Source organism: Pristis pectinata, chromosome 11, assembly GCF_009764475.1.
Source record: "Pristis pectinata isolate sPriPec2 chromosome 11, sPriPec2.1.pri, whole genome shotgun sequence".
Lineage (NCBI taxonomy): Eukaryota > Metazoa > Chordata > Chondrichthyes > Rhinopristiformes > Pristidae > Pristis > Pristis pectinata.
In genome coordinates, this window is record NC_067415.1 from 48,434,735 (window position 1) to 48,448,725 (window position 13,991).

Sequence of the window (13,991 nt, forward strand, 5' to 3'; positions counted from 1 at the left end):
TGAAATGCAGGAAAATATTGACTTGGTTAATTTACCTAGCGTATGTACAAAATCAATCCTGTCCTATTTTGACAAGATGCAGTTTCTGCACAGCATCATCATTATTTCTCTCCATTTTGTTAAGAAAATGTCAGATGAGTAGAACATATGATCTTGTTCTACCAACCAATAAGATCATAGCTGATCTGATCAATTATCAAGATCTGCTGTCTTGGAAAGGCTTCCAAATTCTTCTCCAATTTACTATTGCAAAGGTCAAAATGAAGAACTTCTCAGCATCAAATCTAGTTTTGGATTTTCCCAATTTGTATTTATGTCCTCAGCTCCGTAAGTTATCTAGCTCAACCTGTCTAACAAGATGATCCATTCAAATTCATTTGTTTTTTTTCAAAAAAGATCTTAGGTAAATACCTTCAAAGTTTCATGCACGCCTCCCTCAAGTTAAAAGCCCCAACCCTCTTATCCTGGTAACTGAATGTCCTTAAACTGCTGGGCGATCCTCTGAACCTTTACCAGGATTTCTATGTTTCTCATTAAAACAGAATTTGAAATGAGACCTAGTCCTCTACATTGGTGAGACCAAACGCGGACTAGGTGACCGTTTCGCAGAACACCTGCGCTCTGTCCGTAACCACGACCTGCATCTCCCCGTTGTCGATCACTTTAACTCCCCCTCCCACACTATCACTGATATGTCAGCCCTCGGCCTCCTCCACTGCCAGGAATTCCAAGTGCAAACTGGAGGAACAGCACCTCATTTTCCTAATGGCATGAATATTGAATTCTCCCACTTTAGGTAATCCCCACCACCCCACGACCGCCCCCCCCCCCCCCAAAACCATGCTTCTTCTCTTCCTCCCTAGCCCTTTTCTCCCCTCTCTCTTCTTACCTTTCACCCATTGCCTGGTGGATCTGCTCCCCCCTCCCCTGCACCTGCCTATCACCATCTCTTACCTGCATCTACCTATCACCAACCTGTGCCTACCCTGCCTCCCCTCTTTTGTCCACTTATCACTGCTCTGCTTTTCCCTCCTATATATTGGGCTTCCCCTTTTCCTATCTTCAGTCCCCAAGAAGGGTCCTGACCCAAAACATTGACCGCCTGCTTTTCTCCACTGATACTGCCTGGCCTGCTGAGTTCCTCCAGCATCATCGTGTTTTTCATCATTTATCTATAAACATACCAATGATGAAACAGGCCTTATGGAAAACCTCACATTAAATCACATATATAAAGGCATCCTGTTTCATACCATGCCGGATTTCCTTTCCCATTCTCATTTCCATTAGTGCCATGAAAGCTGTTACAGACCTTTAATGACACATGAACTCCAACTCCCAGGCTTCCTTCCAGTAGCAGCCTTGAACAATTCATGTTTTAGACAAGAGTAGTGATCATCTGTGTGTTACACAATTCATTGGGATATCTCTTCCTCTTACTACGTTATTGAAGTCGAAGAATCCTTTGACACCTCTGTTCTTCATAATTAGCTCTAGTTTAAATGCGTGTTTTGAATAAAACTAAACCAGTAAAGCAAACTAACCCTCAGTCTTATTAGAGGCTTTTCTGGCTGACGTGGATTTCCAATGCGTTCTCTTTCAGCAACATCCAATAATTCTTCCACCTAAAAGATAAATACAACAGACAGACAAAATGAATATTGATTATTGTTTCAAAATAAACAATTCAGATTAAGAAGCTTCCAATCATTGTCACTATCTGAACCATGTTCTTCAAATACTCACCATGAAAGCCTATCCACCTATCCTCGATACTCAATGCTATTGCCATCACCACTATCCATATCCCAAGTCACCACTAACCAGAGACTGTACTGGATTTGCCACATGAAAAGCCATGGCTAGAAGAGCCAGTCAGAGGTCGAGTATCCTACGTCTCCTGAAACCCCAAGGCCTTTTCATAATCTACATGGCATCAGACCAGACCATGATGAAATAGTATCCATTTGCCCAGATGAGTGCAGTGCCCACAGCTCCCCAGAAGCTCAACACCACCCAGGTCAAAGTAACCATACTGATTGTTAACCATACTCTTAACAACCATTCACTCCAATGGTGCACAGTGGCTGCAGTTTCTACCAGCTACAAATGGGGACTGGGCTACTACCTTCCATTGCATGAAATTAAATTCTGCATCAGGAATTTGTTGTGACTCTCAGTGTTAGCGCAAACCAACTTCAGGCAGCTGTTATACTATCATAGCACTTTCCTCCCTGGTAGTTCAATAGTTTACTGTGCTGTTCCTAACATGTGAATTCATCCATCATCTTATACAGTACATGTCAAAAAAGAAATACATTTGCTTTCAGTTGTTAAAATATTTACGTTAATCTGCCCCTTATTCCACGATCCAAATAGGATGGCAGGAAATAACCGAATGGATAACTAAAAGATCTGCCATATCTATTTGTACTTCATTACTTAAATCCTTTAAGCAGAAAGTTGCAAGTCTGCAAGATAAACTCATATTTCTGAAACAAAACTTCCCTAAAGGTTAAGGTAGCTTGCTAATTTTTCCAGCTACTTTCTCTTTATGATGAAATTAATCGGACTTTGAGCACATTTCTTTCCTCCCCATGTAAAAATTTTGATATATCAACTTCTTTCCCCTCATGACAGAGCTATCACCAGGAAAATAATAGCTCTATGTAAATTAAAAAGTAAGCAACCTGATTTCATTGTGCAAACATGCTTAGGACACCAGAAATAACAGACAAATGATGAAATCAAGATTATTGAAATGATAGTGATTGAAGCAAATGAAATGTGTAAAAAAAAAGAAGGCAAAAACAAACTACTAGTATCCAAAGCTGATAGAATTTATAGTTACCATAGGTTTTTAGCAAAGTCCAATTCAAACAATTGACAACAATGGAATCACTAAGAGGAGACAAGAGAATGCAGATGCTGGAATTTGGAGCAAAAAAAAACTGCTGGAGGAACTCAGCAGGTCAGGCAGAATGTGGAAAGAAAGGAATTGATGTTTCAGGTTGAGACCCTTCATCTGGACTGAACAGAATCGGATAGTTATTGAATGTAATCATGAACTTTGGCCAAAATAAAAAAAACTGATCACACAATTCCAAATCTTTTAGTTCCAGTGATATGCATTTAAAATTAATTTGTCCGTTAATGTAGCTCCTTGTTGTCCTTTCAACCATTTCTTCTCCTAGTTCTTATACATCTTGCCAGCTAGAAGAACAAGAAAGCTCAAGCTTTTGCTAAAATATTTCCGAAATTGAGTGGTACGCAATAGTATAAAGAACTCTCCCTCCAGAGATGTTCTTGGCATATGCTCAGCATCCTTCTCTAATGAATGACCCCGATTAAGTGACTTACTTTCTATTGCCTTACCTTCTCTTTACAGAAAGCCTCTATTTTCTGTGTGACTTTGGGGTGATCTGGGTTAAATATATCAGGGTGATCTGCCAGAACAACATCCTCAATAAAAAACTGACGAATTGTTTTCAAAGGAATTTTCTGCATATTCATTTTCTTTCCTTTGATTCGCAGCAATCCAATATGCCTAAGTGAGAGGAATAAACTGTCATAAATATCAAAAGCAATGTGTTCATAAATGGTAACAATTTTAATGATATCCAAATGGTTTTCTATATCAATATCACCTGATGACTGTGCATAACTGAGTACTACTTGGATGAAGTTTGGTATTAATATTAGAAAGAATTATACAAACCATGCTGCTGGTATGGATAACAGCAATTTAGCACAGAAGTCAATATATGTGACTGGATTGTCACTATGACTTTTGCAGCCAAATTATTTACATACCTAATGTATGAAACTTTGTGCTAAGAATCCAGATTCAGCATCTGTTTTAGTTTTGGGTAACAATTAGATGTTTAAGATGGAAAACTTTGCAGCATCTAAGAGAAATATTTTGCAACCAATGGATGGACGCAATAATATAAAACAGGGAGAAATGAAAAGAATCAAGGAAACGAACTCATGGGCATTTCTTTATTTCCTCTCAGTAATACTAGGCTCAGATATCCCACAGGCAGTTTTCTTGACTGTGACTGGAGAAAACGTGCAACATCTCTATTGGTTCCAGGGAACTTTGGCCACAACAGCTCAAAGTGAAGGTGCAATATTGCAGATGGTATTGAGAACCACAAGTCCATGCACCAGGAACATAAAGAAGCCCTGCATAAAGACTGGAAGAAGCACACCACCTCACAACTATCCATCTACCTGCCCTGTCAGTCATCTATGCAAGAATTTGCAGTTTTCAAACTGGCCTAATCAGCCACCTCAGAACCCACAAAATTAAAGTGCAAGCAAGTCATCCTCGATCCTGAGGGACTGCCTCAGAAGTTCATTTTGTTCATCCATCCATTGACTTAACAACATATTCAATGAATCATGGTATATCCATATCTTAGAAGTTTTTAATAATTATTATGGGAGGACCATTTTGCATTGCAAATGGGCCACTACCTATATTTGGATCAGAAATTTGTCTATCTAGCAAAATAATACAATAAGCTTTGACCCAAGCTAAAGTATTAATATCTCATATCAAAGTATACCAATAAGACATGAATTAATAAGGCCATAGGAATATCATCATCTCCATGTCATGCCTTCATCAGTGCCAAGCCAATATCCTGAAATTTCCAACTTAACTACATCAATACAAGCTCTACAGGAGTTCCAGAACTCAGCTTGAAAGTCCTTCTTGAGTCAATTAGAGACATGACATAAAAATAGCAATTCAAAGTCAAATTTTTAAAAACCTATTGCTAAACCGACAGAAATGACCATCTATTAACTTTTCAGCCTGTGCTAGAAAAACTATAGCAAGCAAAAACAAAATGCACACTTTTTTACAGCTTCTCCTGGAGAAAGGGAAGTGACAACAGAGCTTCCGGGCTGTGAAACATAAAACAGCTGTTGTTCGTTTCTTGTGGGAGCTATTTTACACTCATGTTCATGTCCCCAAATGACAAGGTCAAGGAAGTCATCCAAGAATTGCTCTGGAATGTAATTGGTAGCTCCATGCTTGCTCCTGTTTGAGAGAAACACATTAACATACTTAGATTATGTTCAGTTATAGAGATATTTCAAAGCACAACACTAATCTCAATTGAAACTTTAAATTATTATTTCACTCTTTAGAACCATAGGTGATAATTACTGATACAAGTAAGATCTGCATCTTTAAATTGAACAAATGTTGACTAGCTTATGAGCTCTTGGTTCCACTGCAGAATTTAAAGGTAAGTTGATATGAACTTCACCTTGAAGACTGTTTATTTTTAAACAATTGAGTAAATTTCATGTTTGAAATTGCATCAAGAAGAGCAGTACTAAAAGCAGGACCTGAAAATTACTCAAATTCTCCTTCATACTAATTTGGGATCCTCTACAGTAAATGATACCCCATATCTCTAAACCTTGCCCACATCAAGCCACCTGAAGAATTTGTACGAGTACACATTCATATACAAGATGGCCCAAAGAATGAAATCCCGTGCAATACTTTGTAAATTATTACAGATAGGGGAACAATGCAGTAATCAAAATTCCTTTCATCAAAAATTTTACTGAAAATCTCAATTAGAGCAGCACTTGGGATTTCACATTCTGTATTTGTATGTATTTTCATTTAAAGGAGAAATTTTATTTAGTTAAATTCTTGAGTTAAATTACATATAAATGTTATTTTCCACCAAATCATAAAATGATTAATTGTTTTCTTACCTATTTTGATGAATGACAAACATGTTAAACCAGCTGTCTTCCTCTTCCTTTGGTCTCAGCATTGTGACTTGCTTATTTACAAACATTCGGTAGAGACGCTCATCGGGAATGGCTCCTAATGAATTATTAAAGCACAAAGTATTTCACCAAACTACCAACAGAATTTCATGTTCAATCTGGTGGATTTTACTGAAGGACAACTCTCAAAAACTGGACATGTATTGCAAGCCTTATTTCTATTCAATGCATTATTAATTATTACCCAAAATATGTTCAGTTAAATGAGTCTCAAAAGCATGGCTGTCAACAATTGTTTTTCTTTGGTATTTGTTTCTTTGTTCCCCCTTATAACTTCATTAAAACGTCAGATATTGCAAAATATTGATTTTATTCCCATTCACATCTTAAACTTGGTATGCTACTCTACAGTTTCCAATAAACATACAATTCAACATATTAACCACATACAGTACTTCCGTTTTCAATCCCAAAATGTTGCCCTAAAATTGGCAGTAGATACATTTTGAACAGTGGAAGAGGACATCTAAGTAACAATTACCCATGATCTTGGAGTGAGGAGAATGATATTTTTCTTTATATCAGAGATTTCAATTTCAATCATGCTGATGAAATGGTTGGCAAAGGATAGTCAATGAGGGGGGGGGAAGTCATCTGGAGTCACAGTCACATCCCACTGAGAAGTCTGAAAAAGCAGCAATGACAGACCCAGGAGATCACCTCTCAGCTACAAGGTTCGTAGTTTAGGGAGAAATGAAGAATTTTAATACCCGAATCATCAGCTACCTTGCTTTCCACTGATGCAGGCTGACCTGCTGTATGTTTGCAGAATTTTCTGCTTTTTTTCTTTTCAGATTTGTAGCATCTGCAGTTTATAGATTTTCAAGTGTAATAGCTTTGTTTAAAATAGTATGGCTTCATTCTTTGGACCAGCCTCCAAGATCCGATTCCTTCTATTAATCATGGGAAGTTCTTAAAAACTTATTCATGGTTGTGTACATCATTGACAAGATCAATATTTAACATTCGTTTCCATTAGGCCTTCTTGAAGAGACTGAAGAGGTCTTCTGCTGCCTGAGGTACCATTAATTTCATTGCCACAAGTTTAGAGTCATAGTCTCAAGTTTACTTGATCTTTTATGGTAAAACTGGTTGCTCTGTTAGTCTATACATCAAAAACAATTCAGTGTGAACCATTATGGAACTCCAGGGAGTAAGAAAGAAACTACATAAAATTCAAGTACTTTCTGTCTGCAGAGTGCAAGAGCAAACTTTCAGTTTATAATAAACTATGGTTAAAACAAATACACCCATTCAAATAAGTCAACAGCTTTTGCTTTCCCAAGCTCAAGAGACTTACCTAACCCATAGAGGGCCAGCCTGGTCCCTCCTTTCTGAATCAGAATGGGGCTAATGTCAATCTTTTCAACTGACATAGAGCGACCAAAATGGTTTATTAATCCAGCACAGCTCAAGAGATCCAAAGCACACAGTGCATCAGCCTATAACAGAATTGAAATACAGAGAGACAGTTTCAGCAGAATCAAGATGGCATACATACACCAAATGTAATCTCCAGCTGCAGTGCAAATGAAAGGTCCAATAATCTCTTTGCTGCTTTAATTTCCATGATTTCACCCATCAGATAAGGCTAGTTTGGGTTAAATGTTTCAGAGATTTTATTAGGGTACTTGCAACTTATTTTAAATAAATTCAGAATTCAAAAAGTATATTTAAAGCAGGAAACCAAGACTACCTCCTCAAAAGAGTTATGACTATTCAAAATACATGGCATAAGTGGGATAGGATGAGAGGAGGGGAGGTGGGAAGGGATGTCCAATCAATAAAAATTCTGAATGCATTAGGCACCCAGTTCCAATCCAAAGTGGATGGCAAGATACCTACTCCTAGCAGGTAGACGGGCATTTTAAAAATGTTAATGAGCCTAGCCATTCATAATTTAAAATAAAAATAGAAAAAGCTGGAAATACTTTGTGGATCTATGAGCACTTATGGAAAGATAACTTTTCATTTGACAATTCTTCTTTCCACTAACTCCTTGCAATATTCACTAAAGCCCATTGACTATTACTTACTCCAATAACAAAATCTACTCAACAAACTTCCAAGATCTTAAAAGATTAACTGACTCTTACTTGCGGCTATCAGCTGATCTATTACTTTTTTACTGGATCCTTCAATATAATGGAGATCTGGCCCACTTACAGAAATAATTTCCAAAAGTCCTGCTTTTAATACGAGTTTTATCTGATGTACCAAATTTAATGTAGCAGGTAAGGATGCTGACAAGAACTGATTGATCATTTGATCCTCAAATGTGTAAAATAATTAAAAGCACAAATCTTACCCCTGTAGGGTCATCATGGTTACCATGAATACTAAAAACAGGAATGGAGATGTTTAAATTTCCATCTTGATAGTTTACCCAAGGAAACCTGAAAAAAAGTACATAGATTAATAGTTATAATTTGAGAAATACCAAGTTTCAGTTTTATAATTGTCTATTCCCTTCCCTTACTCAATCTATTTATGGCTCAATAGTATTCTAATAAGACTTCCTCCAGTATTTCAGTCAGATTACCTTGAGTTTTGACTGAGACTAGTTACAGCATATTTGAACATAAAAACATCACAAGTGAACACAACTCCAAACTCACCTCATTCTTCCATACAAATGCACTTCTAACAGAAATCCCATAATCAGCCCAGGAGACTAAAATCAACTGTAGCTCATTGAACAGTCTAGCTAAAATTAGTTAAACACAGCAATAAAGGGAAATTGAACCTGGACTCTTCACAAAACCATTTTCAAACTGTTTGAAATTAAAATGTTGTACAGTACTATACTGCAACACCAATATGGTGCCAAAGAAGTGAAGGGAAGTAAACAAAGCGGTTTACTTTCCTTCACTTGGCCTTATTTACAATTCTGTGGAGAAGCATTAGAGTAGTTGATCTTAAATGCATAACTTTGCTGTGTATATGAGAATGCATTTAGGATTTATCTACAAATGTAAAGTGACTAGCAGAAACAGTGGTTATCATTATTCAGAGGTCTCTGGTATCAGCCAGCATCAATCAACAGTACTCTCCAAATCAGAAAATTGTGAGTTTAAAACCCACTCCAGTGACTTAGTTACAACAAAAAAATTGACACACTAGTACAGTATTGAGGGAGTGCTGCACAGTTGAAGGTGCCTTCTCTTCAGTGGACAGAATAGATCCCAGGAGGTATTTTGAAAAAGTACAGGGGAATTGCTTCTAGTCTCCCTGCGAATTTTACCTTTCAATCAACATCATAAAACAGATTAACTTGTCATTATTGTATAGTGGGACCTTGTCTGTAAATTGACTACATGAATGACTATACTTCAAAAGTAATTCATTTGTTGTAAGGTGCCATGGTGAGTTCTGAGGCTATGAAAACAAAATATTAACAAAATATTTACCTATTTCAAACTTAAACCTACCAAATCCATCTCCTGAAATGTGAGATTAAATTATGTTACAAAAATAGTAATGCACATTTACAATATTCAAGAAATAGCAAAATCTCTTTGCCAAGTATTTGTGACTGTTCAGAGATTCTCTCCAAACACTCATTTGCTAAGAGTTTTATTATACTTACTTCAAATGTTAGAAAAATTGTAGTAAATAAACAATGTATAAAAATTTACTTACTTACTAAAACCAAAATTAACCGACTGGTCACTTAATATTTCAAACTGTATTGGAGTGTCACCCATGCAGTATTTCCTCATTAACTCCATACAGGTATGTAATGTCTTCCGGGAAGGTTTGTTGTCATGAAAGAGGTCACCACCCAGTAGTATAAAATCAACCTAAGAGATGGAAAGAAATGGAAATCAATAAATGACTTTCTGTTTAATCTTGCATCAGCCAATGCTCAAAGCCAAAAAGTACACTTTTTCAGAGCTATTCTGAAGTTTAACCTTTTCGAAATAATCTAAATGACAGTGGTACATGTATTGCTCAGGGAAATCACTTTTTGTGTGTGATCCTCAGTGCCATGACAACATAATTTCTCATTTCAGCAGCTAGGCAGGGATCTATGGGTTTTCACCGAGGTAAAGGCTCTTAAGCAAAGTTTCCAATGCTGCTCTAGACAGCTTATTTTCAAAGCAGCACTTGTGAGAACAAGCAACTATTCCTTGATAATAATCAAATAAACAAAATAGCTTCTTATTTACAATACTACAATTTTGGCAATTTTAAAAATTTGTTACATCTGCATAATTAAACCTTTACCTGTATTGCTTCATGGCAATTTAGCTTCCCAGTATCCAACCAGATGCAGTACAACATATATTACTGATTTAGATCTAAATGTACGGGGAACAAGTTTATGAATGCTACAAAAATTGGCTATGTGGATGACAGTGAAGAGGAAAGCTTTAGACTCCAGGAAGACGTGGACAGTCTTGTCAGCTGGACAGAAAAGTAGTAAATGAAATTTAATCCAGAGAAGTTTTAGATAATGTACTTGGCTGAACACTGAGTTGTGTGGAGGGGGCCTTGGAATGGATGCCAGTAGATCCTTAAGTAAGCAGGGCAGGTTAATAAAGTAGTTAAAAAGGCATGCTGTTGCTTTCCTTTGTTAGCTGAGGCATAGAAATCTAAGAGCAGGGATTATTACAACTGAATACAACCCAGGTTCGGTCCAAGCTTGAATGCTGCATGTAATTCCAATGATCACATTTCTAGAAAAAAAAACATGATTGAACTGATGAGGGTGCACAAGAGATTTACATTGATATTGCTAGTACTGGATAACAGTAGTTCCAAAGAAAGATTGGATTTTTTTTTTAAAGAACTGCATGAGAATTAATTGAGTATAAGACAGTGAAGGGGACTAGATACAACAGATAATGAAGATCCCCCAGCTGAGGGATCAAAAAACTCAGAATCGTTGGAAGGATTAAGAGGAAAAAAAAAACCCAGAGAGTAATAAAGAAAGTCAGAAACTCTGCTCACATTTAAAAAGTACTTGAAGGGTTGTGACCTAAAGGCTACAGACCTAGTGCTGCAAAGTGAGGTGAGGCTAGGTAGTTTTTTTTTAATATTTACACAGATTAATGAGTGAAATGGCCTTACTTCTGGTAAATTTTCTACAATTCTGTAATCCATGTTTCGTGGGGCTGACATCAGGCCATAAAGCCTTTGTTCATAAATAAGATGATAAAGTTATATGTATAGCCTACCTTCAGCATAGCAATATGATAAAAAGAAATTATTTTAACAAACACCAATGCATTTTTTTTTACTTATAGACTAATGATCAAGGTAAATCACATTTCTGCTCATGGTAACTTACCTCATTATCCTGTGCACATTTTAAAATCTCATCAAAAGTAACAAGAGTATCACCTTCCCCTTACGGCATTCTTTTTCCAAATAACCAAGATGAATGTCAGTTGCAATCAAAATTTTCAAAGTATCCCTGATCATCTCTGTAATAATTATGAAATAATCAGATAATTTACCATTAGAGAAGTACAATTAATTTTTAACTAAATAGTTCATTTAATAAGTTGCTCTCAATTATTCAGAACAATTCAGCATGTAGTATACAAAACTAGATTAATACCTCCACTATTTTTTTTGAAAATAATAAAATTTCAGATACTGGAAATCTGAAATAACAAACACTCAGAAGGGGCTGGGAAAGAGAAACAGAGTTAACATTTCATGTGAGAGAATCTTTGCCAAAATTGGGAAAGACATATAAAAAGAGTAATTATAATTCACAGAGAAGGTAGCAGGAGGGATGGATAGGACAAGGGGAATATTTGTGATAGGGTGAGACCAGGACAGATGGGCTATGGGGGGTGGGGGGGGGGGTTAGTTAGAGGGTGATTAGAGTCATACAGCACAGACACAGCCCCTTTGGCCCATTATATTCATACTGACCATCAAGTATGTGTCTATACTAGTCCCATTCACCAGTACCTGGTCATTAGCCCTCTATGCCTTAGAGATTCAAGTGCTCATCCAGGCATTTCTTAAATTTTGAGATAATACCTGCCTCTACCACCTTCTCAGCAAAAAAGTTTATTCAGTTTCCCCTTGAAACCTCTTACTCCTGACCTTAAACCCATACCCTCTGGTCTTAAACTCTACCATGGGAAAAGTTTCATACTATTTACCCTATTCATGCCTCTCATAAATTTTGTGGCTATCCCCTCAGCATCATCTACGACAACCAGGAGAACAACCCCAGCCTATCCAGTGTCTCCTCATAACTGAATCATTTCCACCCCAGGCAAAATTCTGGTGAATTTCCTCTGCACCCCTGTCTGGTGGGAATCACCTCCCTTCCTAACATGTGGCGACCAGAACTGCACCACAATATTCCAGCTATGGCCTAATCAATATTTTATGATAGTTTGCCGAGACTGGCTAATCAGGACAGGGACCCATATGCCTTCTTCACCACCCTATCTACCTCTGCTGCCACCTTCAGGAATGTTTGGAATTGTACACTAAGGTCTCCTTGTTGTTTATCCATATTCCCGAGGCTCCTACCATTCGCGGTACATGTTCTACTCTTACTTGAAACCTACCTTCCCCCCCCCCCCCCCCCAATGCATCATGTCACATGTATCAAGATTTCATTTCCATCCATATACTTATACTATTTTTCTTCTCACCATTATAAGAACGTGGGAATAAGTGTATTGTATGTGTATGAAGACACGAGACTGCAGATGCTGGAATCTGGAGCAACAATCTGTTGGAGGAATTCAGGTGGATCGAGCAGAGTCTGCGAGGGTAAAGGAATTGTTGATGTGTCAGGTTTGAAACCCTGCATCAGGACTGCCTTTTTTTAAAATGGGAACTATTAGGGGAGAGGTGTACGGCAGATGGAACCGGAATCAGAACCAGAACGGGTGTGTGTTATTATGTAATTATAATAAAGAGGAAGGAAAGCAAGGCCAGCCTGTTTGTCGGTTAATAAAAATGTTCAGATGTTAAACCCACGCGAAGTTTGTCTCTTGATGAAGAACAAACATAGCGGGGGGGGGGGGGGGCAGCCTGTGGATGAACTGTGCGTGTAGTGGGCGGGTGGGGAACCAGGAGTGGAAGGGGGGCAGGGTGAGCTGGGAGGGAAGGGGGACTAAAACTGGAGGACCAGAAGAAGAGTAGAGAGATTCGGGTCCTGATGCAGCGTTTCGACCCAAAACATCAACAATTCTTTTTCCCCGGGATGCTGCTCAACTCGCTGAGTTCCTCCAACAAGATTGTTTGTGTATGGGTATGGAATACTTTCTCACTCTTTCTGTTCATAGCATTTGACAAATTTATAATTTTAACAGGGTCAGTAAGATAACCAAGTTTGTCTTGAAATGCATCAATGACCACTGTAACCTATAAGCCCATAAGATCTGCATGTGCTCTTTGAGGACCGTCCTGGTAATATCAGCTATAACTAGTATGTGAAGTTTCGAATAATTTTCTCGAAAATACCTTGTATAGAAAAATATAAGATTAAAGTTACTGATTTTGTTGATCATCCTAAGTCTTTAGTCAGAACAGGAGAAAATATAACAATACTTGGTGTATTTCTATCTTGAAATAAAACTACTACTCAAACAACATTCAGACCCTGCAAATTCCTCCAGCTAATCTTGCAACCTAAACTGGCAAAGTTGCCAAAATCTCAAAAGGGCAAAAGAAAACCAAATGCTGAAACCTTCGTTGATCACAACCACACCTTGAGCGTAACTTACGGGGTGTTTCCAACACTCATCTCTACTGCTCTGCTCCACTTTCACAGATTCATGTGCGCCGTGGATTTCCACAAGACGGGAACGTGAATGACCGAGCAGCTTCTCATAACCTACAGTTCAGCCGGGGACCGCTGCAATCTCCGGCCTTCTCCAGGGACCCGATGAGCTGAGACGCCCGGACACTTAGAACTGCGACACACGTCCCCCCCTACCCGCCAAATTCACCACCAACTGCACCTGCCGGAACCAAACCTCTGGTTCAACCCGGAAACAAAAGGGGAGGGGAGCCCGACAGAGAGGCGAGCTGGCACAGTGAGTACTCGGCTGGTCGTCACCGCTGTCGGTTATACTTTTGCTCCATCCCCTTTCCACTGAGGTTTCGGTTGCCCGACACCCTTGCATCAGCTTGTTACAGTCATGGGGCCGCCTCCTGCGTAATGCCAGCAGCAACAT

General features: G+C 38.2%; 1 protein-coding gene across 1 annotated transcript in view; it reads right to left on the reverse strand.

The window, feature by feature from the left end:
• mre11a (MRE11 homolog A, double strand break repair nuclease) overlaps positions 1 to 13,991 on the reverse strand; it is a 33,970-nt gene extending 19,979 nt beyond the window's left edge. The window contains 10 exon segments of the mRNA XM_052026563.1: positions 1,545 to 1,625; positions 3,376 to 3,547; positions 4,868 to 5,053; positions 5,749 to 5,863; positions 7,127 to 7,268; positions 8,135 to 8,222; positions 9,469 to 9,629; positions 11,123 to 11,179; positions 11,182 to 11,258; positions 13,751 to 13,991. Coding sequence (XP_051882523.1) covers positions 1,545 to 1,625; positions 3,376 to 3,547; positions 4,868 to 5,053; positions 5,749 to 5,863; positions 7,127 to 7,268; positions 8,135 to 8,222; positions 9,469 to 9,629; positions 11,123 to 11,179; positions 11,182 to 11,258; positions 13,751 to 13,991 — 1,320 coding nt within the window.